The 24,981-nt window shown below is 54.8% G+C and overlaps 11 protein-coding genes across 11 annotated transcripts; 6 read left to right on the forward strand and 5 right to left on the reverse strand.

The window, feature by feature from the left end:
- Positions 1-1,412: 1,412 nt before the first annotated feature.
- Positions 1,413-1,956, forward strand: MYCGRDRAFT_89280 (uncharacterized protein; the record flags this gene model as incomplete). The annotated part of the gene is made up of 3 exons (XM_003856172.1): positions 1,413-1,479; positions 1,538-1,649; positions 1,710-1,956. 3 exons carry the CDS (start codon positions 1,413-1,415, stop codon positions 1,954-1,956), a joined length of 426 nt encoding a protein of 141 aa, XP_003856220.1.
- Positions 1,957-2,419: 463 nt separating this feature from the next.
- On the forward strand, positions 2,420-3,013 carry MYCGRDRAFT_78442 (uncharacterized protein; the record flags this gene model as incomplete). The annotated part of the gene is made up of 3 exons (XM_003856173.1): positions 2,420-2,612; positions 2,675-2,719; positions 2,835-3,013. The coding sequence occupies 3 exons, from the start codon at positions 2,508-2,510 to the stop codon at positions 2,925-2,927; spliced, it is 243 nt and encodes an 80-aa protein (XP_003856221.1).
- Positions 3,014-3,622: 609 nt separating this feature from the next.
- MYCGRDRAFT_31514 (uncharacterized protein) lies at positions 3,623-4,819 on the forward strand (the record flags this gene model as incomplete). The annotated part of the gene is made up of 4 exons (XM_003856174.1): positions 3,623-3,719; positions 3,776-4,002; positions 4,093-4,411; positions 4,464-4,819. 4 exons carry the CDS (start codon positions 3,623-3,625, stop codon positions 4,817-4,819), a joined length of 999 nt encoding a protein of 332 aa, XP_003856222.1.
- A 327-nt stretch (positions 4,820-5,146) lies between these two features.
- Positions 5,147-5,392, reverse strand: MYCGRDRAFT_31653 (uncharacterized protein; the record flags this gene model as incomplete). Its single annotated transcript, XM_003857381.1, has 1 exon — positions 5,147-5,392. The coding sequence occupies one exon, from the start codon at positions 5,390-5,392 to the stop codon at positions 5,147-5,149; it is 246 nt and encodes an 81-aa protein (XP_003857429.1).
- A 173-nt stretch (positions 5,393-5,565) lies between these two features.
- On the forward strand, positions 5,566-6,516 carry MYCGRDRAFT_65910 (uncharacterized protein; the record flags this gene model as incomplete). Its single annotated transcript, XM_003856175.1, has 1 exon — positions 5,566-6,516. The coding sequence occupies one exon, from the start codon at positions 5,650-5,652 to the stop codon at positions 6,514-6,516; it is 867 nt and encodes a 288-aa protein (XP_003856223.1).
- A 425-nt stretch (positions 6,517-6,941) lies between these two features.
- SSN3 (serine/threonine protein kinase, CMGC family, CDC2/CDK subfamily) lies at positions 6,942-8,660 on the reverse strand (the record flags this gene model as incomplete). Its single annotated transcript, XM_003857380.1, has 2 exons — positions 6,942-8,230; positions 8,513-8,660. The coding sequence occupies one exon, from the start codon at positions 8,199-8,201 to the stop codon at positions 6,942-6,944; it is 1,260 nt and encodes a 419-aa protein (XP_003857428.1).
- Positions 8,661-9,207: 547 nt separating this feature from the next.
- Positions 9,208-10,659, forward strand: MYCGRDRAFT_65916 (uncharacterized protein; the record flags this gene model as incomplete). Its single annotated transcript, XM_003856176.1, has 1 exon — positions 9,208-10,659. The coding sequence occupies one exon, from the start codon at positions 9,208-9,210 to the stop codon at positions 10,657-10,659; it is 1,452 nt and encodes a 483-aa protein (XP_003856224.1).
- A 2,658-nt stretch (positions 10,660-13,317) lies between these two features.
- Positions 13,318-15,262, reverse strand: GEL1 (beta-glucanosyltransferase; the record flags this gene model as incomplete). Its single annotated transcript, XM_003857379.1, has 3 exons — positions 13,318-14,095; positions 14,152-14,812; positions 14,871-15,262. 3 exons carry the CDS (start codon positions 15,004-15,006, stop codon positions 13,513-13,515), a joined length of 1,380 nt encoding a protein of 459 aa, XP_003857427.1.
- A 756-nt stretch (positions 15,263-16,018) lies between these two features.
- MYCGRDRAFT_102345 (uncharacterized protein) lies at positions 16,019-17,443 on the reverse strand (the record flags this gene model as incomplete). The annotated part of the gene is made up of 1 exon (XM_003857378.1): positions 16,019-17,443. One exon carries the CDS (start codon positions 17,392-17,394, stop codon positions 16,453-16,455), a length of 942 nt encoding a protein of 313 aa, XP_003857426.1.
- Positions 17,444-20,947: 3,504 nt separating this feature from the next.
- Positions 20,948-21,431, reverse strand: MYCGRDRAFT_78463 (uncharacterized protein; the record flags this gene model as incomplete). Its single annotated transcript, XM_003857377.1, has 2 exons — positions 20,948-21,058; positions 21,127-21,431. One exon carries the CDS (start codon positions 21,341-21,343, stop codon positions 21,188-21,190), a length of 156 nt encoding a protein of 51 aa, XP_003857425.1.
- A 1,104-nt stretch (positions 21,432-22,535) lies between these two features.
- Positions 22,536-24,611, forward strand: MYCGRDRAFT_107133 (uncharacterized protein; the record flags this gene model as incomplete). Its single annotated transcript, XM_003856177.1, has 6 exons — positions 22,536-22,671; positions 22,743-23,649; positions 23,705-23,777; positions 23,855-24,156; positions 24,210-24,452; positions 24,516-24,611. 6 exons carry the CDS (start codon positions 22,613-22,615, stop codon positions 24,609-24,611), a joined length of 1,680 nt encoding a protein of 559 aa, XP_003856225.1.
- Positions 24,612-24,981: the final 370 nt, after the last annotated feature.

Genomic DNA, 24,981 nt, shown 5'->3' on the forward strand with positions numbered 1-24,981 from the left:
GAAGAAGTTGGAATAGGAGTAGTATCCGCACCAGGTGCCGGTGGTGAAGTACTCGGGATCAAACACCATCGCACGGGTATGCTCGAGGAACCACTGATCATGCATCCCAGAAAATGGCAGTGGTAAGATGTGATCCGAATTGACTGGTCGACTCAAGCGCAGCTCACTCATCGTCGGCAACGATATGTATGGAACCATCGCCTCGTCGTTGTACGGCCACGCATTTCGTCGGATCTTCAACAACTTGTGGAACTTCATGACCATGCCGCTGAACTCCCACAGCAAGTCACTCAGGGAAGCGTCGGGCTTGAGATTCGGATCATGCTCTGCGAGGTCGATGCTCCAGCGTCGTTCAGACTGGCGGCTCGTCGACTCATCGCCTTCGAGGACGGCTTGCGCGAGGCAGTAGACTGCAGTCGTCGAGGCTTCGCCAGCGTCGGTTGGCAATCGCTTGCGCCAGCATGACCACTGTGCGAAAGGATGGTTGACAGCCAGCAGCTCCGGTACCCAAGCTTGATATCGCTCCCAAGATCTGAAAGGATGCTCATCTCGTGACACTTCAGAAGCGGTCTGGTCAGCGACTGCGTATCGAGCCCAGGCAGCAACGTCCTTTCCACATCTTGTTGCGATGGCATCGATGTCGAGGTGACTCCCCGGCCAGTGCTCTCTTTGGCTGTTGAGCAAGACATCTTTGAAGATCAAGCTGTTGTCACAAGCTGTTGCAATACGTCGACATGTCCTTCCTAGATTCAGTACCGTTCGTGCGTTTGAGTAGCCTGCGATGCAAGCGATCAATTCTTTGGGGAGTGCATCGAGTCTTGGTTCGGCCATGATGAGATGTTGCAGGTGATAGAGAAGAATGCAAACGGCGGTACAGCTCCGAAGATTGCTTGCTTCCACTTGGTGTTGTTATGCCGCGTTCGAAATGTTTGCTGCTCGACTTCGATGCGCTGTCGGAGCTGTCACAGCTGAAGCGAAGTGCTCCCTCAGCAACGCCACCATCGAGATTCAACTGCCTCAGGCATGTCGAGTACCCAAACACCTACATGAACACCACTGTTTCGCCTGGACAATGAAATCAAGGCACGACATGCTTCGTTTGACGAATGCGCGCCAAGCCACAGGAGTTGGAGCTGTCGGAAAGCAAGAGATGTTCAGTCAAGCCCCGCGGCCTGTGGTCCACTACTCATGCCCAGTCGTCATGATCGTTCTACACGGTGATGCCATCATGATACCGTACCTGCAGAACGGCGCGAGCCCTTAGAAACGTATCGAGGCATTGCCTTTGGTGGGTTGCAATTTCGCACACTGTGCTGCCTTTTCTCTTTTCTACGCTCCTCATATCTCCGACTATTCCTTCAAATTACTCAACAACCACCACATAGCCTAATAATCCACATCCAACCGACAACATGCCTCGTATCATGGCTCCACCGCCGTCTGGCGAGTTCCAAATCCGCGTGGCCAAGCCATTTTCCGGTATGCCATTCGAGCAGCATTCGAACAAAAAAGAGAAGATCTGACAGTTCATTCGCAGGCAATCCAACCCACACCATCGAAGTCATTGGCGAGCCCAACCGACCAGCAGTTGTCCGAGTCACCAACCACAAAGGCGACTCAACTGACGAGAAGACCGGCGATGTGCCCAAGTAAGCCATACACGCCTTTGAAACAACAATCGACCCTTCGAATGCTAATGCCATCATCAGAGACGACGTCAACGAGCTCACGCAACTGGTCAACACTGTTCGCGGCTTCCCTTCGCACCCTTCCAAGGACGTCTACGGCTTGGACACCAAACTCGAGCTGAACACCTTTGAGATTCAATGGGCGAGCGATGACGACGACAACGCGACGGATGAAGTTGGTGGTGAGACGAAGGATGACTTCAAGAGGGTGGTCGACAGCATTGAGGCTCTGGCGAGGCAATTTGCCAAGAACGATTCGGCAATTTGAGGAAGAGCATGAAATGGAAGAAGGCTCCAATATTATATGAGATCGATGTAGCGTTTCTGTGAAACGAGAAATGAATATGTTCGAACGTACATCAAGCGTCCGCATGACATGTCCACCCAAGGCTTGATTGAATGAGGTCCTGAACCGGGCCAACCCGGATTCTCAGCGAAGCTATGTGTTCAACAGAGTGGCCTTGCTTCACATTCGCGAGAGTTGAGGTTTGCCTTGATGTTGTCTTGTCGAGCGGAGAGGAATATAGGTGGGTCCATGAAGAGGTGTCCTCAGAGCTTGCAGCTTCCACTTTCACACAAAGCTGTCGCCTGGCGCTGCCAACGTCATCGATCACATGCGTGCAGGTGGACCAGCAATCTTTCCCAGTTTCCAGTATTGAGATAAGGTACAATCTTTCGATGCTGCAAATACAACGACGTTGCATACAACAGCGACCGACAACTCTCAAAGAAACAATTCATCGTCGACTCATCAAGCCTACCTCGAGACCCTCTACGCTCGACAGAACTCACACAAGACCCAACACCACAACTACCAACATGCCTCTCGTAGTCCCTGGCCTGCAGTCCAAGAACGGCGACAAGTCCTCCAACTGGATGGAGAAGCTCGTCGGCAAGAAGATTGGCGACTCCTCCAACGAGACCGTGCGTCTTCCCATGACTATCTTCCCGGCATGGTCTTATCCACGGCTAACACGCATCGGCAGACGTTCGCAAAGACGGATCTTCCCAAGCAACACCGTATCGTCAAGGTAAGTACTAAAGTGTACAAGGCCTGCAGGTTCCCGAGACTGTTCCACGGGGACGCCAGCAGGTCTTGTCTCCATTGTCTGGACCATAGCTAACTTATACACTTCAATTCGCCAGGAGGGCGATATGATGACCATGGACCATAACCCTGATCGCATGAACATCCACACGGGAGAGGATGGCACTGTGCAGAAGGTTACCCACGGTTAGAGAAAGGGTGGAGATGATTCAGCGAGGTCTTGCGGACACCTGCGAGCAGAAGACAGTTTTGAATGCAACGCAGTGAATAAAGGGCGATGACTCCGTTCCTTCTCACGGCTTTGGTCGACGGATCGCATCCTTCGCTCTCGGTCGAGTCCATGCTCCTGTTGTTCCATGCGGGCGGCATGGAGATATGTTTCTATGTCCGAACATCGTGCTTGAACATGTTCTAACTCCGAGAGCGCCATCAACAACAAAATCGGTTGCAAAGTCGTCTCCAAGCAGTTTGCCACATGCCACCGGGAAGTCTTCGACATTGCATGCGAATGTAGTAGACATGCCGAAGAGAACCTCCAAGGTTTTAAGAAACAATCACGAAGATAGAGCTCTCGTTCATCGACCAGGGTCAACCTTATTACATCATTCAGAGCCGACCACAACCCGCGTCACTGCCCCAGTCTTCTGCAAAACTGCACTATTATTCTATTATTAATCGTTCAAACTTGCATTTATCCTTTCGAACCCGAGATTCCAGCAGCGTGGTATAAGAATCCTCAAATCCACTGGCCAAGAGATATCTGCACATCTTTCAAACACTCTCACAACCAATTATCATCGACCCCACCACAAAGATACACAACATGTCTGGAGTCGTCGACAAAGCTAAAGATGCTCTGCATCTGAACAACAAGAATGAAATCACAATGACCGGTCAGAAGATTCACAGCACAGGCTACGGCCTCATGGGTCTAACCTGGAGAGCCGAACCACCGTCACAAGAACAGTCTTTCGAAGCAATGCGTTCGTGCCACCTCTATCCACTATCGCCGTCACGATGATCTGACCTTTTCACCCAGGCACTGCATTGGATCAAGGCGCCAACTTCTGGAACGGCGGCGAACTCTACGGCTCCAAGGAGCGCAACAGCCTGCACCTCCTCAACGAGTACTTCACCAAGTATCCCGGCGACGCCTCCAAAGTCGTGATCTCCATCAAAGGTGGCATGGCAGTCGGTAAACTGGAACCGGACGGCAGCGCGGAAAACACCCGCCGCAGCATCGACGAGTGCCTGCGCGTGCTGGACGTAAGTAATGCGAGCCTCGAAGACTAGAGCCCATGTTTCGAAGCCTCCCGCTCCCATGAACCCGCTGACAATCAAACTTCATTCCCACAGGGCAAGAAGAAACTTGACATCTGGGAAGCGGCGCGTGTGGATCCCAACGTTCCCGTCGAGGTGACCATGAGGGCCGCGAATGAGTATATCAAAGCCGGCAAGCTAGGAGGCATCAGTCTATCCGAGTGCAGTGCCAACACCATTCGCCGAGCTGCGAAGGTGGTCAAGGTCTCCGCCGTCGAAGTGGAATTCTCGCTCTGGGAAACGACGATCCTCGACAATGGCGTGGCCAAGGCTTGTGCTGATCTCGACATCCCACTCGTGGCGTACTCTCCCCTCGGCAGGGGTTTCTTGACGGGCCAGATCAAGAGCATCGATGGTATGTACCGTGATATGGCGCGCCATGAATAAGACTAACGTGGATCGACCAGACATCCCAGAGAAAGACATGCGCCGCACAGTACCTCGCTTTCAACCCGAGAACTTCGAAAAGAACCTCGAGCTCGTGCATGAACTGGAGAAGATTGCTCAACGCAAGAAGTGCACACCCGGGCAGGTCGGACTCGCATGGGTCCGGGCGCAGAGCCGAAGGAATGGACTGCCGACTATCATTCCGATCCCGGGAGCTACGACCTCCGAGAGGATCAAGGAGAATATGGTCGAGATCGAGCTCAGCGAGAATGATCTCAAGGAGATTGAGAGTCTGCTAGCGAGCGTAACGATCGTCGGTGGCCGGTATGGCGAGCATGCTACACCGCTCTTGTTCGGTGACAGTCCTGAGGAGTAGTCCGACCCACTGGGACTGGAAATGAATCAAGTCAGCCGTGATCTCCTCGAAAATAATACTGGGTGCAGGATGAATGATTGCGATGTCTTCATATCAAGTGTAGTGTTAGAATAATCCACATTTCGCTCCCGAGAGAACGTTCAGCATTGCAGAATTCTTTATTTCGTAATCATCAGACGGAGAGGATTGAAGGAAAGGGTCCAACTCACCACACGGTCGTATCGTTTGACTCTTTCCAGTGCATGGCATAGCCGATCAAGGCAGCCTTGGACAGATGCATTGTCACGTCCATCGAAGCAGAATATGTCCTCTCAACCCGCTTCTCTCTCATCTCCCCCACCCGGCGACATTCGTGATCCCCGGCGCCTCATACGTCTCCACCTGTCTCGTCCCCTTCCGAACCAAGAACTCAATGGTCGCGAAATCCTTCTTGTTCAAGCCAATGTTCTTCTCAAACTCTTGCCGGGCAAAGGCCTCGAAATTCGCGCGGTGGGCGGTTTTCGTGCGGGCGGAGCGGAGACATCTTCGGTAGAGGGAGAGCACATCACGCTGGAGACCGGACAGGCGGGCCATCTTGTGGAGGAGGAGGGAGGTGGTGGTGGTGAGGTGAAGAATGGATGGATTGCTTCAAAATGTTCAATGGAGAGAAAGAGCATTTCCGGCGGAGCTGAGTCCGACGATGACGCCGTCTCACTCTTTCCTCTCTCCATCAATCCAGACCGTTCACGATCCCGTAACTCTAAGATGTGAACCACCACCACCCCGAACCCGAGCATTTTCGCTCTCGATCATCAATCTCACAACCAGCACCCACCTCTGTTTCACTCACAATGCCCTCCCACGACCTCGACCTCCTCATCCTCGGCGCAGGCTGGACCTCGACCTTCCTCATCCCCCTCCTCCAATCCCACAACCTCACCTTCGCCGCCACCACCCGCGACGGCCGCAAAGTCGCCGGCGCCGACACGATCAAATGGTCCTTTGACCCGTCCGCCTCTGTCACTGAGAAGAAAAATCAATTCTCTTCCCTCCCTACTGCGAAACACGTCCTCATCACCTTCCCCCTCACCGGCACCGGCCAATCCTCCACCCTGATCCACGGCTACGAAAAGGCTCACGGAGTGAAAGCGGGCTTCATCCAACTCGGATCCACGGGAATCTGGCAGATCCCCCGCGGCCACGACGAAGGGGTGTGGGTCACGCGGAAGACAAAGTACGATACCTCCAACGCGCGGGCTGTGGCGGAGGATGAATTGCTCAAGCTGGATGGATGCGTGCTCAACCTCGCGGGACTGTGGGGTGGGGAGAGGGATGCGAGGAATTGGGTGCCGAGGGTGGCGACGACGAAGGAGGCGGTGAAGGGGAAGAAGAGCGTGCATTTGGTACATGGGGAGGATGTTGCACGAGGGATTGTGGGCGTCATCACGAGGGAGTGGAAGGTGAGTAAGGGGCAGAGGTGGATGCTGACGGATGGGTTCGTGTATGATTGGTGGATGTTGTTTGCGCGGTGGGCGGATGTGGGAAGAGGGGAGGATGCGGGGAGGAAGCCGTCGGAGCAGAGTCGATGGGTGTATGAGTTGATGCGAGAGGAGGGTGTCAGAGCTTTGCCGAGGAGTATGGAGACTTTGGGAAGGGCGTATGATTCGAGGGAATTCTGGGAGACGTATGGATTGAGTCCGTTGAAGGCGGGACTTTGACTGAATGAGACGGACGAGAGAAGAGAGAGATTGTAGGAAAAGATGAAATGGTTCCATTTCTGGTCTGCATGCTGTTGTCCTTGCGACCGTTCATAATAATGAAGATGATGGCCTTCAATCTCTCTCGACAACTCCATGATGATGATGATGTCCTCCAACGTCTACAACTCCACCGAGCCATCCCATGATCGCCTCATCCTGCCTTCGTGGCCTGATATCCTTGTTATGTGACAAATCGATCTGTCCACGCCATCAGCACGGAATTACGAAGTAAATGCTGCCCACCACCGCTCCGTGCGGGTGGTCTTCGATGATCCCGCGACATTCCCGCTCAAATAACCTCCAAAGCCACGTAGCAAGCACATAATCGCTATCATGATAATGCCTGATCAAACGTTCTCCGCCCAAAAATCCCCCATGCCATCTCAAATCTCCCTCGCCTTCTTCCCCGGCCTCCCCAAATCATCATTGACAACACTCCTCTTCTGTCCCGACATGGTCCCTCCTCCCGTCGCAATCTCATGCGCCTCTGTACTCACTTTCCGCGCGGGATACTTCGTCTCCAGACCCTCGAAACAGTTCCAACTCGGCGTCGACGCTTTCCCTCCAGCACTCTCTGCTCCTCCCCCGACAAAGTACGGATGTTTCAACGCCTGCTCCGCCGTCAATCGCTTCAGCGGGTCATACTCGAGGAGTTTTCGCAGGAGATCTAAAGCACTCTCGTCGGGTGGACCTCCACCGCCGTAGTTGTTGTTCTGCACCGTGCTGCGGTACCACTTCGTCAGTCCGAGTGGACGATTCACATTCGGAGCGTGCATCGCCACCGTTTGCAAGTTGGGGAATTCCGGCATGGCGGATAGTAACGGCCATTCAGACTTCTTGGGCAAGCCGAGGATCTCCCCTATCTTCCCCATCTGATTGCGTTGAAACGGAACGGCCTTTTTCGAGTCTTGCTTGGCTTCCTCACCTTTGAAAATCGGTCGGAGGGAGAGAAGTTCGGCGAAGATGCACCCCACCGCCCACAGGTCGATGGCAGGAGTGTAGTGCCGGCTTCCCAGCAAGAGCTCCGGCGCACGATACCAGATTGTTACCACGACTTTATCGCCGGAGAAGAGGGCGTGGAGTGGTTTGTAGAACAAGCGGGCGAGGCCGAGGTCGCCGATTTTGATAGCGCCGGAGGAAGTGACCATGATGTTGGCGGGTTTGAGGTCGCGGTGTACGACCCAATTGCGGTGGAGGTAGAGCAGACCGGAGAAGATCTGGTACATGCAGGAGCGGAGGGTGGAGGCCGGAATCGGGGTGCGAGGAAGAAGGGAGTGGTGGTGAATGATTTGGAGGAGGTCATGCTCGGCGTACTCGAAGACCATGAAGATGCATTTTGACTCGAGGATGATCTCCACGAGATGGATGAGGGCCGGGTGGCTCAATTCGGTGCAGAGGGCCATTTCTCGGATGGCAGATTGGGAGATGCCGGTGTATTGGACTTCGCCTTCTTTGTCCGGTTTGAACTTCTTGATGGCGAAGGCTTCGATGTTGCGGCCATCGGGGTGTTTGGCGGGTGGATTGGAAACAGCTCGTTTGTGGATGGCTTTGTAGACGCGACCATAGGTGCCACTGCTGATGAAACCCACAATGTCATAGTTGTCGTTGATGTGCCGTTGGGGAGCGTAGGGAGTGCCGCTCATCCTGGCGAGCGGAGGAGTGTCCGGCGCCTCTGTGGAAGGACTATAAGCTCATGTTTGTGTGGGTTGGTGGTGTTGATATGTGTAGGAAAGGAGGGGATCGTCGAGCATGGGGAGTACAGCCACAGTCGGAGCTACGATCAGCATCGAGGATGATGGAGAAGGATGTCTTCCTTGTTAATCAATCCATCACGCTGACGATGCACGGCAGATGTCGTCCTGCTTGTAGCCGTGTTTCAAGACGGTGATGGCAATGCAACGTGATGATCCATCAATCAATCAATGGATCGCATCCCACGTCAGACGGGACTCACCCTCGAAAGCAGCCTGGGCTGTCCGTTTGAGCGTGTTGGAGACGTTGGTGGTATTCGCGGTCCGTGGAGGGTGAATGGAGCTGCCACTAGCCGCAACTCGCGAGCTAGTAGTAGTCGCAGTAGCAGGCGCAGATCCTCCTGTCCCTGATGACGGCGGACCCATCGTGGGAGGGTTGTCGTCGTCGGTGATGGATTCCATGGTGGGAGGAAGAATAACAACGATGATGCCTGAGGCTGAGGGGGTCTGGCACAACAGCTTCAAGGGACAAGCTCATGGGCCGTGTCTTGGACATGGTGGCTTGCATGTCTTGTCCTGGGTCCAGTTGGAATTGGGGAAGAGCAGAGCTTGGAACGAGCAAATGCCTAAGGTAGCGACTGGGAAGATGGATTGACTGAGCAATACGGTATCTACAGTATAGATGGTGATGATGGAGGAGCAGAGGAGATGTGTCTTCCCGTCATCTTCCACGTCGCACCACAGGATGCATCGGTCTGACCATCCCGCCAGCCAGTCCATCCCCGTAGAACCAAGGTAAGGTATTCCATCACACCTCATCACAGGGCAGTCGAGGTCAGCCAGCGGGGTCCAACCGTCCAACCTCGACGGGGAGAGCTTCCTTTCGTCTCACGTTCGACTTCACCACCAAATCTACGCCTCATGTGACGCATCTCCCTCACATCAACACTCACCAAACATGGCCGGTCCTCTCCGCGACCTCACGCCCTACTTCATCTACCTCCTCCTCACCGCAACCCTCGGCCCTCTTCTCTTCGGCTACCATCTCGCCGAACTCAACGCTCCCGCCGAAGTCATCACCTGCGCCAAAGAGAGCATCCACGGCACCACATCCACAAGGTTCTCACAATGCATCCGCATGAATCCCTCCCAGTTCGGCCTGGTGTCCTCTTCCTTCACTCTTGGAGGTCTCATAGGAGCTCTATCCGCAGGACCCATCACGACGAAATATGGTCGACTTCGAGCGATGTTGATATCGGGGATATTCGCCGTGGTCGGACCTGTCTTCGAAGCAGCAGCATCTAGCATTGGTGTCATGACCGTGGGAAGGCTCTTGTCAGGAGTAGGAGCCGGAATGGCGACCGTGGTGGTACCTATATACATCAGCGAGATCTCACCACCGGACAAGAGAGGACTATTTGGAGCTTTCACTCAGATCATGACCAACATGGGCATCCTCATTACACAGGCATTGGGACTCTTCCTGAGCAGAGGACAAATGTGGAGGATCATCTTGGGAGTCGGCGGAGCTATCGCTCTCGTGCAGACCATATCCCTCGGCCTTGCTGGACAAGAAAGCCCACAGTGGCTTGCAGACCATGGCAAAACTTCTCAAGCAAAGAGGATTCTACAAAAGCTCCGTGGGCATAAAGTCGATATCTCAGACGAGACCTCCACCTGGACATCTGCCCACAACGCCAATGCAAACGAAGAAGAAGAGACCCTTCTCGCCTCCTCCTCTACCCATGAAGCACCACCCACCATCGGCCCACTCGCCGTCCTCTCTCACCCAGACCACCGCTCCGCCGTCATCGCTGTCGTAACAATCATGATCGCCCAACAATTCACCGGCATCAACAGCATAGTCATGTACGGCGTCTCCCTCCTTTCCGACCTCCTAACCACCAACGCCGCCCTTCTCAACGTCCTCGTTGCCGCGGTCAACGTCATCATCACCACCTCCTGCGCTCCCCTCGTCGACCGTCTCGGCCGCAAGCCCTGCCTCATCGCTTCCATCTGCGGCATGGGCGTCTCTTCTCTTCTCCTCGCCGTGGGTATCATGCGATCTATCCCTATTCTGTCTGCCATCGCAGTGATCCTCTTCGTCGCCTCCTTCGGTTTCGGCTTGGGTCCAATTCCTTTCATCCTCGCCTCCGAACTGGCATCCTCTGAAGCCGTAGGCGCCACGCAATCGTGGGCTCTGGCGGCGAATTGGACCGCGACGTTTGTCGTGGCGCAGTTCTTCCCTGTCGTCAATGCGGCGATGGGAAAGGGACAAGTGTATTTCTTGTTCGCGGGCGCTGCGGTTTTCTTTGCCGGCTTCGTGGCGTTGTATGTGCCCGAGACGTTGGGGAGGAGGGATGCGGACGAGATCTGGGGAAGGCGGAAGGCGGGCATGCTGGAGGATTGATGAGCAGCGCTGGGATATGGACGGTCTGGCTTCATGCTTTCTTGGACAGTCTTACCATCTATTACGGCTATCTCGCTACCTTATCGGCTTTCCCGTTCGTCTTCTTTCACTTCGACTTGCTTGCAGAGTCAGGCGTCAGGCTTTCTACTTTCATCAGGGACAGAACCGCATCCTCAGAGATGCATGTCTCCATGGTTCAAAAAGATGACAAACAAGCATCTTTGGGCACCGAGGGCTTCTTTCCCTGAAGGAATGACGAAGGCGAGACTCAGCGAGGTGGGATTCCGTAAAGGACTGAAGATTGCCACAGTACAGGCCACAGGGGTGCCGCTTACTGTCGTCGACCCTATCGCTGACTCTCAAGCAAGTATCGATCGGACCTCGACCTCTAGCTTGCGAGCTGCGCGACTCTCGATCGGAACTCCCTTGTTTCAATGGCATTCCAAACTTGGTGGCGGTGAGTATCCTGGAGGTCACGGATCCGTACGATCCGCACATCCTTTCCAGCTCGCACCGCCTCGCGGAATCCCCTAGAATGTTGTCACGTCATGCGCAAGAACATAAAAAAGCTGGCAAATCCGTCTCCTGTCCACAAACACTCGCTCTCTCACAACCAGCTCCCTGAACACCGAGCTCTACAACAAAGACCAACATCCACCCAAACGCCAACACAATGAAGTGGACCACCTTTCTCGCCGCCATCTTCGCCGGCCTGATCGCGCCCGCAACCGCAGTACGTCTCCGCCTTGCCTTCCCCTCATGTATGGCCCACGCCGCCGGTCTGCTAACGCCTGTCCTCTCAACGATAGATCGCGGCTAAACCACGACAGCACTCTTGCACCGACGAGGGGTGCAGAGATGAATGCGAGTGGATCGGGAAAAGCGGCGGGGCGTGGTAAGTGGAATCCCAACCCGGTCCTTCCTTTTGCCGGACAGGAGACGCTGATCGCGAATTCACGATAGTATCAACGGAAAGTGCTCGCCTTGCATTGGTTAGCGGGCCCGGACAGGGAAGTAAGAAAACCAGCTTGCAGCTGCGGGAGCGGACATGGGGTCGTTGTGGTGGAGGAGTGTGAAAGGATGGATTTCTGTTGCATTGACATCTGGGATGATTGGAGTGGATGCGTTCAATGGAGTGAGTGAGTGAGGCAGCAACGAGGCAAGGAGGTACCAATCCGTTGGCAACACCGTCCGCGTCGTCCTTGAAGCTTGGGTTTCAGTGTCGTCTGCCGTTCCTTCTCGCCCTCGATCCCTTTGCTTGAATTGTCACCATCAGCAACGTGGGCATCTTCGCCGCGGAAAGCTTGACTGGGCTCGTTCCGTGGTCCAGGACATGTCGAATCATTGCGAGCAAGGAAGGGTCCCGGGAACCTCCTCACGGCTGCGAGCGGAAAGCTTCTCTCGAGCAACACGAGGGTGACCGCGGACGGTTGTAAGCCCTGAAGCTACGCATCGTATTGTGTCCCAGGTGAAGCGGAAGGGGGCGGAGTATCGTCCATCCCAGTATCTCGTGGGACGCTTGGAGATCGAAAATGCTCCGATACTTGCGATGTGCCAACATGCCAAGCAAGAAAGAATGCGCTTGCCTCTGTGTCTTCCCAGCTGCGACTATGAACATTTGCTGTCACCCGAAGACCGTAGCTGTTACTTCGAGACCACATGCTTGACCATGGATAGGGGAGGGAGACGGAGGCGCAGGCAGAGAGAGAGAGGGGGGGAGAGAGAGAGAGAGAGAGAGAGAGAGAGAGAGAGGAAAAGGGAGAAGGAGAGAAAGAAGGAGAAGGAGAGGAAGAAGGAGAAGGAAAGATCGATGCTCGGATCACTCACCGCCTTCATATGGCAGCAACGAATATGTCGAAGTCTCGAGCATTGAACTTTCTGGTCCCCGTTCGATCCCACGACGTCGACATCGGCGAGCTAAAGCCTTCACATCTCGTAGCTTCCTCAAACAATCCCCCAAACACCCCATGTTCTCTTGTTCCCCCAAACATGCCTTTCTCAAAGACGACGAGAACAACCCCATTGGTCGAGATCCTGTGAAAAGACTCTTCCCGTGACCGGATCGCGACGGATGGGTGGATGGAATCCAACGATTTGATTCCAAACTGTACAGGGAGAGTGCTTACTGTTGCTGGAAATCCTATCGCCATGTTCTCAGCAAGCAGTATCGATCGTCTCTCCCGAACTGTGATTCTCGCGGTCCAGAGGGCACGCAGGTCAGTTCGACCCGCGCATGCCTTCAGCTTGAGCCGCACCGTCTGGGAACCCGGTCTTGATTCCCGCGTCGAGCCGGAGTCGTATCCATTAAATTCCTGAGCGAAGAAGAACATAAGAAGGTCTGGCCAGTCCGCTTCACATCCACAGCCCAAGCCCGATACCGACATCGTGCACTGGCTAAGCGCAGGCAGGAGGAAGGCAGAGACGAAAGGTACATAGTTTTTGGTTTGCGGTGACGAAGGAGGGGAGGAAGGACGTTGTCTGCGATGTGGAAGAGAGGGCCGAGATGCATGCATCGTGCTTCTCGGAGTTCTTCGGCAATGACCCACCGGGTTGCTATGTCTGCAATCCATACCGTTAGTCGAGAGGGATAATCTTTGATATTCAAACGCATGCCAAGAAAATGATTTGTTGAGATCTCCAGACCACGAACAGAAGAAGCGAGAATGTAAACATTGGTTTGCCGAACTAAACAACAATCATGGCCGCTTTTTGGGAGCGGGCAACCCAGAAAGACACCGCTAAAGAATCGACAAAGAAACAAGGAGAGAAAAATCACTCAATCTGGTTCTGATTCCGTCGTTCATGCCCAGGCCCTTTTTACGCCAGAATTATGCAGTATGTACCTCTTCCCATCTACAAAAGTGCCGCGCCGAACAGCGAGAACATGGCCACCAGTCCGGTCATGACGAATGGAGCGTACGACATCTCGCCCATGTGCACAGACGAGGCGGCGCCCTTGGATCCCGACGGCTTGGCCTTGCCAGTCGCAGTGACGGTTCCGCTACCAGCAGTGGCGGTTCCAGTAGACTCGCCTCCAGCGTTCTGAGATCCATCACCCTTGAGACCGGGACCGGCGCCGGCGCCTTGGCTCATGTACTTCTCCGCGCCATCGGGCATGGCTGGGAGATCGGTGCCAGTGAAGTCGATGACCTCCCAAGTGTCGCTGGTGGATGGGCACTCGCTGGCCTGGCCGCTCGACTTGTATCCGCCGTCGCCCTGAGGAGCCTTGGTGCCCGACAGAGCTTTGCTGAGGGCGTCGAAATCGTCCTTTTCGGTGACTTGGCCGCCGCTAATCTTAACGAGACCAAAGCCGTGGCCTTCTTCAGAGTACTCGTAGACGAGACCGCCGGAGTAGACCGAAGTCATATCGTCGCTGTAGAGAGATGCGACTTCGCCAAAGTCACGCGTGTTGGTGATGCAACCGAATTCGGAGAGGCTAGATACATGGTCAGTGGTGGGTCGGAATGATGCGGAAAAAAGCGTTCAACTCACAAAAGAGGAATGCTGTAGTCGCCGTATTTCTTGACCTTTTGGTCCCAGCCAGACTTCTCGAAAGACGATGGGCTGCACCAGGAGTAGTCGTTGAAAGCGTAAAAGTCACTGCGCTGGTCGTCGGTTCCGCAGTTCATGTACTGTGCCATCTCGAAACCGTTGCTCTCGACGTCCGCAGCGGAGTAACCAACAGGAACCTTGCGGTATCCACGGCTCCCAATGTATTGCCTCATGTCACGAGTGACGGCCTTGATGTAGGGCGCACAGTTGGTGTTGTTGTCGGCGTTGATGACCTCGTTACCGGAGAAGAAGAGAAGGGTGTTGTCGTAGTTCGCAAACGCATCGATGGTCGCGAAGATGCTCTGCAGGTAGGTGGGGTTGTAGGACGCCGCTGGGTCGGCACGGTTGATCGAGTACTTGGGAGTGTTGACATCGAGCGCAAGGTAGATGCCAGCATCTGCCAGAGCGGACATGCACTCGTCGTGGTTTGCGGTGTTGTCGACAGTGTACACACGGACCGTGTTGATTCCCAGCTTCTTGAACTCCTCGATGTCGCGCTTGCAGCCATCGACGTCGGCGATGGGGTCTGCGGCCTTGGAGGAGCCGCCGGGTTGGTAGTCGACACCACGGATGTAGAAGCGGTTGTCGCCCGCAAAGAATGCTGTGGAAGATGTCAATGAATGTCTGTCTCTGTCTCCTTTCGAAATCGAAATCCATACCATTGCCTCTGACCTCGACCGCTTGAAGCGATCCGGAGCTGGAGCTCGATGCCTTGTTAGCAGCAACCGGAGCGGGAGCAGCAGCAGCGTTGGCCATGGCAGCCGTAGCCGCGAGGATAGCGATTGAGCCCTTCATGATGTGTCGTGTCGTTGAATTAAGAGTATTGGATGGTTCGAAAAGTCGTTCGCGTGGCGGATCACGGCGGAGAAGTGAGCGAGGATGTAAAGTCGTCTCGAAGCGAATGAGAGACGATAAAAGGTGGTAGTAACGAAGGAGAAAAGGGCAAGAAAAGTCGCGATAATAGGGAAAGAAGGATGGTGGAAGGGAAGGAAGAAGGAGAAGACTTCCAGGAGACTTGAGATCGCAAGAACGAAAGACCAGACACGGACACGCCCTCTACGCCTTGGCGGTGAAAAGGAACATCACGAGTAGTCTCTAGTCTCACCCCCAACGAGAATGGAAACATCGAACGAGGACACGACGCTTCCTTAGCTAATCCCGGCTAAGACCACAAGGTCACCCAAGCTTGTGCCAATTCCCCCTTTCTCGCGATCAAGCTCCGAGCCTGGACGCTTTTCTCTCCGCGCCCGCCAATCACACTCCACCCCAAGCAGTGCTTGGGAGGGCTCAAGGTTGAGATCGGCAGACCGCCAAGCGAGACCTCAAGTAGCCGGAGTCTCTCCGCGACGACATCACGACTGTTTCGACGGCTTGAAACGGACCGGTCTTGACGTTGGAATGCGGATCTACGTAAGAGGGACCCCTTCTGCTTAACGAATGGCTGTTCGCAATCCGGATGATAGCGCTGTAGCGACGCGAGAACATCCCACGGCGTGGAGCTGTGTTCATCGGTCGTGAATACATCATACATACCACTTGAACCCTCCGTGGGACACGCGTTCACGGGTGGGACCTTTTACACGGCCCTCCCAATCAAAATCTCCACTTCACGAGCCGGGATCATGTATACAGTACATCATACTACACTCGGATTGTGCTCCGCTTTGTATCAACTCCTGGCTCGGGCATGCCTAGATGAGCACATCGTCATAAGTGTCATTCCCACGTTTACGATCATTAGGTCATTACAAACTTCGTCATGCGAAGGACTCGATCCATGCCGCTGGAGAGATCGATTGCGAGGACTCTGCAAACACAATGGTTCATCAATTGCGTTCTATGTATGCTAGTTGTGCGTCCACATCGCTCGTGGCGAGTTCCTATCAAGTCTTCCTCCGACTGATGCCTGCCTTTCAAGACACCATGAGTAAAAGTGCCAGTCCGCCCGTCCGTGCATGGAAATGAAAACTCATACCCTTCCCATCAGCCCGAAGTCGTGAACTTCTTCCCGTCTACGTAATCCTCGAAACTCCAGCCAAATGTCAACGCCTTCCTCCTCGCCGCTCTCTCGTACGTGAAATGGTTGTGCCTCATCCAACAGAAAACGTCGTCTCCTCCCTTGCTCGTGAGTCGCCGAATGCGACCTTGGGAAATGCCATAACGCTCGTCAATTAAGTATGTCGTAAAAAGAAACATGGGCGCGGACTTGTGTAGTCCGTGCTGCCGGTGAGATGCTATCATCTATGTTGAAGTCGAGGTGCCGGATTGTCGATGTTTCGACTTCCAAAACATGAGCTTCTTGAGCCGATGCTCCTTCTTCTTGGGACCTGCGGTCAAGGCCGAAGACATCGACGTTCGTGGTCGACCATCTTCGGTTCCGGTCGACCGGGAACCAAACGTTCCTCCCATCAATTGCGACAAGCTGTGAATGCTAGAACGCTTGCGCTGTTGTGCAGAGGCCAAGTTCTGAGAGCTCGAATTAACCGACGGTGTCCGACTGCCGCCCACATCGCGCCGCGACAGATTCGCATGCAGCATGCTCAACATGGTGGAGCGACTGCTGGTCAGGGATGGAACATCGTCGACAGACCCGCGGACTTCATGCGAGTGGTCGAGGGTGGTGTAAGAGCTCATGGTGCGATTGTCCGTGATGGAGGATGCTGATGTGCCGACGCGAGATGTGTCGAATGAGCTCTGTCGGCGATTGAAATCCGGTGAGGAGAATGCCGACGAACTGTACGTCTCGTGTGTCTTCTCGCAGGTATGGCCAACAGGCAGAGCTAGTATGTCAATGGGTGCTCCCAAAATAGTGGAAGCTTCACTGCTGTCGGATGATTTCGTAAGCGAAGACGCTCTGGGCTCTTCGTAGGACTCGACGATTGCGGGCTCGACTGGACTGCACTCCTCGGGAATGGTATCTTCGATGATGGATGATGGGCGTCGCTCGAGCATAGGTGCTGACAGATGAGGACTCCGGCTTGAGTATGACGAGGCGGGAATCTCCCAGCCGTCGTCTAAACTTGGCGTCGCGGTGACGTCCGTGAGAGCAAAATCTGCCGTCTCAACGAGGTGAACTCCCAATGCCGAATGATCATCGACGCTGCAAGCATGCGGGCTGTCTGGTCGGACCATGCGGTTGGCAGCGGCCTCGTCTTCCTCCTCTTCCTCGAACACATCTGCCATAGCAGCCTGAGGTGGCGTCGAGCTTCTACCATGGTCGAAAGCAGCCAGGGCAGGTGCGCTGTATGTCCTGCTGTGGCTGGGTGCGAACTGACCTCCCATGCCGCCAAATTCGCGGACACCACGGCTTGAATGGAGTCCACGTCGTGGTCGCTGGGAGCCCAGCGAGGACGTGTTGAACGGTCCCAGAGCCGCGTCCAAGTCTAGCATGGTACCGTAGTCATCAGTGTCGGGAGATGGAAAGCTGCTTCGCTGCGTCAGGTTTGGCTTCTTCATTTCGACAAAGGAGGGCACGTGAGTAATTGCGGGTGGCTCGGATTCAACTTCGAGGTTGAATACTGCGTCCAAGTCAGTCTCCGCCACCGGCATTTCCTCGATTGGCGGAGTGGTGGGAACGACGCCCTCATTCGTTGTTGTGGACGAGTCGATGGACACCGAGCTGTTGTCGCACTGACTTTTGAAGCTTTCTCTCGACTTTCTGGAAATCTTCGACACGGCCCAATCCTTGATACGTCTCGTCGAGGATCGCCGGTCTTGGTCGGCATCGCTCTCACCCTGGCAAGCGGTGACTGCCGGTGCGGACTCCTGCAGGGACAGGGCCGACAGACGCGAGGGCTCGTCAACATGCATGGCCATGACAGGTTCGCTGCGTCGGCGATCAAAGCCAAGAGCGTTGCCGAGGGACTGCCTCTTCCTTTGAGGTGCACGCGGTTTTCGCAGAACATCATCGACAACGAATGCGAGCTTCGGAGAGCTGAGGATTGGCTGTGAGCGTGGACGATCCTGCAATCCCTCTGAAGTGCTGACTTTGAGCCATTCACCCTCTCTCGCGTCTGGTCGACGGAAAGGTGAAGATGAGGGTGGGGCGCACCATGGACCGTTCTCCAGTGTAGTTCCCAAGGAAGTCGTCCGTGATCGCGCCGAGGGCGGACTGGGTGTGCTCAGGCTCAACATGGAGGAAATGCTGTTGTTAACAGAGTGCCCGCGAATGGTAGACATGGAACCTTCTGTCTCGGATGATATTGTCGATAGGGGACGTGGGATGTACTCGACGTTATCCGAAAATTCTACCCGAGGTCTGGACGACGGCCGGGTGGGCGAGTCGGCCATGGACGGCTCGTCGAATTGCACTCTTGTCGGAGTCACCGCCGTTGACGAGAGATTGCCAGGATGCTCCAAAGGCGTATTGGGAAGACTGCTGCTCAACCGCGGCTGCGCCTCTGGTGGTGACATGAAATGGCTCAATTCGTGTCCAGATATGGCGGTTGATCGGCGATGTCGGTGGCCAGGCTTGGCTGTCGTTGAAATGGCTGTTGACGGTGTCAACTCGGTCTTGCCCGGACTCGAGCTAATGACACCGGACACGCCCTTCCCGCCGACAAGTTCACTGACTTGTCGTCTATGACCTCCACGCGGCGTGGCTTGCATGACGTCGGGCTGCTCTTCATGTAGTCCAGAAGCATCAGTGGCACTGAAGCTGAAGCTGGGTAGAGCAGAGACTCCTCGATTGTGTCTGAGACCGGCGGTCCGAGGATGAGATTCCGCATTCGGACTGAGCTGAACCGACATTGGTCGTCTGCGAGACGAAGCTGTTGGTGTGCGGAACCCAACACTCTCCGCATCCTGCGATTGCATCGGAAAGACGAATCTTGGATTCGGGATCATATCGATCTGCGGTGGAGAAGACATGCTGCCCATGTTGTCCGAATACCGCGCTTGTCCGGACATGGCGACCTCAGCCATGATTGCGCCTTTCCGCAGAGGATGGAATCGAGGATGAGGAGGGACGGGTCGGAGGTTGTACAGTATCGGTTGCTTCACTCATCGAAGAGGAGCAGTAGGCGCAGGCAGAATCGTCTCGAAGGGTATGAATGGCGCCAATGGAAGTGGAAATTGCGGCGCGGTCGACAAAATTATCTAGACACGGTATCAGCATACGCTCGAAGCGCCGGAGCGGTCGGATGGTGTGTCCATACAGAGTAGATGAAGTCTGCACCAGGCAGGGAAGTCGGAGGCACAGTGAGCGGCAGTGCAGAGTCCAGAAGTAAAGACTGTGAAGGATGTGTTTTCGAAGGTGTACCAGTGTCAAAAAGAGTGGACGGCAGCGTCTGGATAGATCGCTGGCCAAGACGACGGCACAAACGGATGCTGGCCTGCAACACGACGTGCCCGGGCGGGATGATGATGAGTAGGAGAAGAAGGGCGGGGGAGGGGAGGGTCGTTTGGACCGGTGGTGGTGGTCCTGGCGAGCGGTGGAGGCAGATCTCAGAAGGAAGCGCTGCGCTCATCTCATCTTAGAGGGACGGGAACCAAGACAAAGCCCGACCAGCGTGCGCTAGCGTCAAAGGCTAAACGAGGGTTCCTAGTCGAGCAGCGCCACAATAAATGAGCTTGCTGCGGAGCTTCGTCTCGTCGGACCACTGGTTGCCCACGCCGACAACGAGGCTATGCATGGGTATGTCGTATAATAAGTACAGCATGACCAACAATGCTGGAGTCGATCTCGAGCACGCATTTCGTGATGATGATATCGTATCGTGTTCGTATCGTAGGTATCTTCAGCACAATACTCGAGGAACACTGCTCCCGCGGCATGATTGTGCGAGCTGCCACGCATTGGACAATGCCAATCTCAGCCCAGACTGACCGAAAGAGGTACTTCCAAGTTTCGTGCAATAGTGCAGTCCCAGCCAAGATCCGATGAATCCGCCGCCAATCTCTCTCCTGTGTCCCAATTGAGCTCAACAAGCGACACGCGCGCGGACGGCTGACGTTACTAGTTTCTAGTGCACCTGCCAATCGTTGCTGTGACGGCAACCACGAAACTTTCGTCCCCGTATTCTCTCGGTCAGTCCGTGTCCGTGTTCTCTCATGGTGGGAAGATATGCATGGCCATCTCGACCAGAGCCGTGTAATTGGCTGTTGGCTGTTGGCATCGGAGCTGTATCGCCATCCCTTGCATGCAGCACTAAGGCGGGGGTCCTGCATAGATGTGCTCCACATGTTGCAAAATGTGGACGCGGATGCCTTCCCATAATACCCCAAGTCACCCCTCCATCATCACCATGGTGGATCGTAGCATCCCACCATTCCGCGTCTCACAATCGTTGTTATATGCGAGAACTCTTCACTGGACTCCCGCGGTGGAGCGAGCCATCCGGCGGACGACCACAGTAATCACGGCTCACTCGTGTTTGCTGTTGCAGTGAGCCGCTAGCACGATCCTGAAACAGCAGAGAGAGTGTTGTCATCGCTGTGAATGCGGCAGGACCAGAGCCATGCAAAGGCGACTGCGACTGCGACTGTGGCCTATCTGATTCTGAGTCTATGCAGTGCTGCGTTGATCCCACTGCATCGTTAGGTAACGATGCAGTGCGTGCTCGCTTTCTTGCTTTGCATATGCAGCTTCATTCGATAGTGGGAAGCTTGATTTGTAGGGGCCAAGTGGCAGTTCGATGCTGCTCTCGTCCACCTCATCACTACTGATGCGTGCGAACATCGTACGATGGCCACCATCTCACCAGTTCAGCGGTGGTTTCATTCCATCGTCTTTCTTGACCGACAGAGCACGACCGGGACCTGTGGACCACTGGACAGCTGGACCCTGGCCGTTGAGATCTTCAGGGTCTCTGGGGAGATGGGGCGGTCGAGGGGTTGATCAATGATGGTACAGTACAGAAACCTTCTCATCCCGTCGTTCATCACAAAGTACCTATTGAATGATGATGTACGAAGGAGCACGCCTGACTTCCCATCAATGGAATCCTCTCGTGGCTGACAATCGAGCGCTGTACCATCATGTGAAGCCTCGCTCAAAGTCCGCAAATGCCTCACGAGTAACACACGCCGTGCGTCCAGGCGTTCCTACGCCACGAACAAATCTCCACTCACTGGCTGGCGCCGAGCGAGGAGACACGCGAAGCGCCCCGCGTTCAGCACTCAAACGACGCATGCATACCGTGGCAGTTGCGTCGCCCCGATTCGGTTTCCGCTACGAGTCTGGCTCCTCGCTACATCGCCATAGCTGTTATGAAGAACGTTTATCGGCATGCGACTTGCATTGCCGCTGAACGCTCGCGCAACGTCGCGCTCCGCCCGGAGTCCGGCATGGCTGTCTGCACATTCCCAGTCTGGCATTATGGCACCAAGACCTCACGCGTTCTGTCCTCGGTTATCGATGCTGAGCACGTTTTGGCATCGTCAGTTCACTGCGGACCGTCGGCGAGTCATGTCGGTGACGTGTTTATGGATTCTGCCCATGTTCCTTCGTGTCAGCAGTTGAAGAATCTATTTATGTCGCACGACACTTTTGCATTGACCAGGGCGAATGTTTGCTCCTGCAAATACGAGCCACGGCATGAACTTCATGAGCCTACCATCAGCACGCAGCCTACAGCACCTTGGCGCATCGGACGGGTCACCGTCCAGTTCTTGTCCGCAGGCTAATGGCCGGATTGCAAGGCAGTTAGCCAATCCGACCCTAGACATACCCCCCTGACGCCCACCAACGGTGATCCGTCCGATGTGCCAACACGCTGTATTTCGAGTCTGACTACTAGGCGAGGCTCCATGTCTACAGGTTGTTCATACTGCAGCTTGCGTGCTTCTGGGCGATCTTCTCAACTACTTTTCCAAGGCTCCTGCCAACAGAATACACCTGCAAGTTATCTTCATCTTCTGCTCGCAATGAATGGAAGGCACTCTGATTGGCAATGTCGGTTGCCTGACTGTCATGTCAACGTTCTCAGGTATTCATATCACCAATCGGCCTTTCATTATTGCACCAACGGCATTCCTATAGTTGGCCACCATGCAATTTCCAGCCTTGGCACGAACGGCCGTTCACCGTTACACCACATAACGTCAAGCGTCGACAATAACGTCGACAGCTCGCGGCAATGCACGCGTACTGCATCGCGACTCACAATGTGAACACGAACCGTGAATTGCGAGAAACAGGACGGGAACACCACGCGAGCATAACTTAATGCGGCCCGCTTCAAGGAAATCTGGGGCCCTCGGTCGATCCTTGACGAACCCCACGAAAATGCATACACCTCGGCCGTCTTGCAGTGGTATCTCCGGCCATGCTTAGCCGGGATCAAAGAGCGAAGATATGTCCAGCAACATCGACTCCGAGATATCCAGATTCAAGATCATTCCGGAGTAAAAGCGGTATCCTCGATCAAGCCTCGACTACTATCTTCTCAACACCGCCGCGATGCCTTGGAAATCAAGATGGCATTTGGACATCCCGCCATGCTCCCTGCCAACATACCTGTGAGACGCCTTTCACATCCGGCAATGGCGTTTCCAGGCAGACATTGTACAACACGCTGACACGCTTCCAGATTCGGGTCAGCCACGGCGCAATTGGATGACAAGCCCGTGATCATCGATGGCGAGCAACCGGAGTACAACCTCTCCCTGCATTCATACCGAGAATGGAGCAAACGACTGGCTGTGGGGTTGAAGAGAGCCGGCTTCAAGCCCGGTGACCGCCTGCTGTTATTCAGCGGTAACACGATATTTTTCAGCGTCGTACAGTTCGCAACGATTATGGCGGGAGGCATCTTCACGGGTGCCAATCCTACCTACGTGGCTCGCGAGGTTGCATACCAGCTCAAGGACTCCGGTGCAACGTTCTTCATCGTCGGCGAAGCCAATCTCGATGCCGGACTCGCGGCGGCAAAGGAGGTCGACCTGCCCCTCGATAGAGTGTTCTCCTTCGACAACGGCATCCCAGCGTTCGATGGCAAGGCGCAAGGCGCAGGCGGCCTCAAGTCTTGGACTTCGCTCGTTGCGTCTCCCCAAGACGGCGCCAGTTTCAAGTGGGAGGAGTTCAAGACCCATGAGCAGATGAACAGGTGCTGTGTCCTCAATTATTCGAGCGGCACGACTGGTTTACCGAAAGGCGTCGAGCTTTCGCATTACAACTACGTCGCCAACTGCATGCAGGTGATCTACGTGTATCAGTTGAAGAGCGACTACAAGGACTGGCAAAAGCGAGCGCGAGGCATTGCTTTCCTGCCGATGTACCACGCTTACGGACAGACTTATGCTGGCATCAATTACCCGAAGATGGGCGTTCCCCAGTACTTGATGCGAAAGTTTGATCTCATCACGCTGTGCCAGTGGATCGAGAAGTACAAGGTCACGGGCTTATCTGCGGTGCCTCCGATTGTCGTCGCTTTGACGAAACGACCGGAAGTCAAGAGTTTCGATCTGAGCTCACTGGAAGAGGTTGGCTCGGGCGCTGTGAGTTGAAGCTACGCCATGGGGAGCCTTGCGTTCGATCGCTAACGATGATTAGGCACCACTCGCCAAAGAGACAACCGCCGAGTTTGAGGCAAAGTTTCAGGGCAAAGTCAAGGTCAAGCAGGGATGTGAGTCTATCCCCTCCAATAAGGCTACGTCCTGGCCATCATAGAAGTGGAGTTATGCTAACGACATTATCTTAAAGGGGGCATGTCCGAGGTGACCTGCTCCGCCATGGGCTGGGAACCCGACATGGAAGCCCTCAGCGGCGCCGTCGGCGAACTCAACCCTAACGTCGAAGCTCAAATCGTCGACGACAACGAAAAGGAAGTGCCCATCGGCGAGCGCGGCGAACTTTGGGTGCGCGGACCCAACATCTGCGTCGGATACTGGCGTAAACCCGAGGAGACGGACAAGACGTTCGCCCCGGGACGGTGGTTGAAGACGGGTGATATTGCTTATCGCAATGAGGACGGTTTCCTGTGGATTGTGGATCGCAAGAAGGAGGTGAGAATAATAGTTTGCAGCGATTCCGAACTCAGGCTAATAGATCGACACAGCTCATCAAAGTCAAGGGCCTGCAAGTGGCACCGGCGGAGTTAGAGGGACTACTGCTGGATCATCCGGAGGTCGACGATGTGGCTGTTGTGGGCGTGACGATCAATGGCGATGAAGCGCCGAGGGCGTACGCGGTCGTCAAAGAAGGTTCGAAGGCGACGCCGAAGGAGATCGCAGAGTGGATGGCGGAGAGAGTGTCGCGGCATAAGCGTTTGACCGGCGGTGTGGTATTGGTCAAGGAGATTGTGAGTACACTTGGCGGAACGCGTGTGACATTGATGGACGACGCTGACTTTGAATGCGAACAGCCGAAGAACCCGTCTGGAAAGCTGTTGCGAAAGGAGCTTCGTGAGCGTGCGGCGAAGGAGATTGGTGATGGGTCGGGTCTACAGAGCAAGCTGTAAGCGGGCGATGCAACTCCACGTAGCCCCTGTGCCAGTCGTTGGGCTCTGTGTGCTCGACCTACAGATAGAACAGTAAATCGAACGGATCCAGTGACCGAGGCTTGCGGCAGCAGACTACAGGCACATATCTTCACAGAGAATCCCAGCGGAAAGCCACTCATGTCTTCTCGAAGTTTTCATTAGGTATCTGAACTACCTTTGATGCATCCTGCTGGGTATCAGAGTGGGTGCGCTGGTGCAATGCCGCTCAAAACAAATCCTTTTTCCGGAGCCATTCGCAATGCCTCATGTCTCTCTTGCGCCGAATGCGCCCTGCTCAGCCTGATCGTTTCCTTTCTTCTTCATAATCGTCGATTCTCAAAGCTGAACA

Source organism: Zymoseptoria tritici, chromosome 1, assembly GCF_000219625.1.
Source record: "Zymoseptoria tritici IPO323 chromosome 1, whole genome shotgun sequence".
Taxonomy (NCBI): domain Eukaryota; kingdom Fungi; phylum Ascomycota; class Dothideomycetes; order Mycosphaerellales; family Mycosphaerellaceae; genus Zymoseptoria; species Zymoseptoria tritici.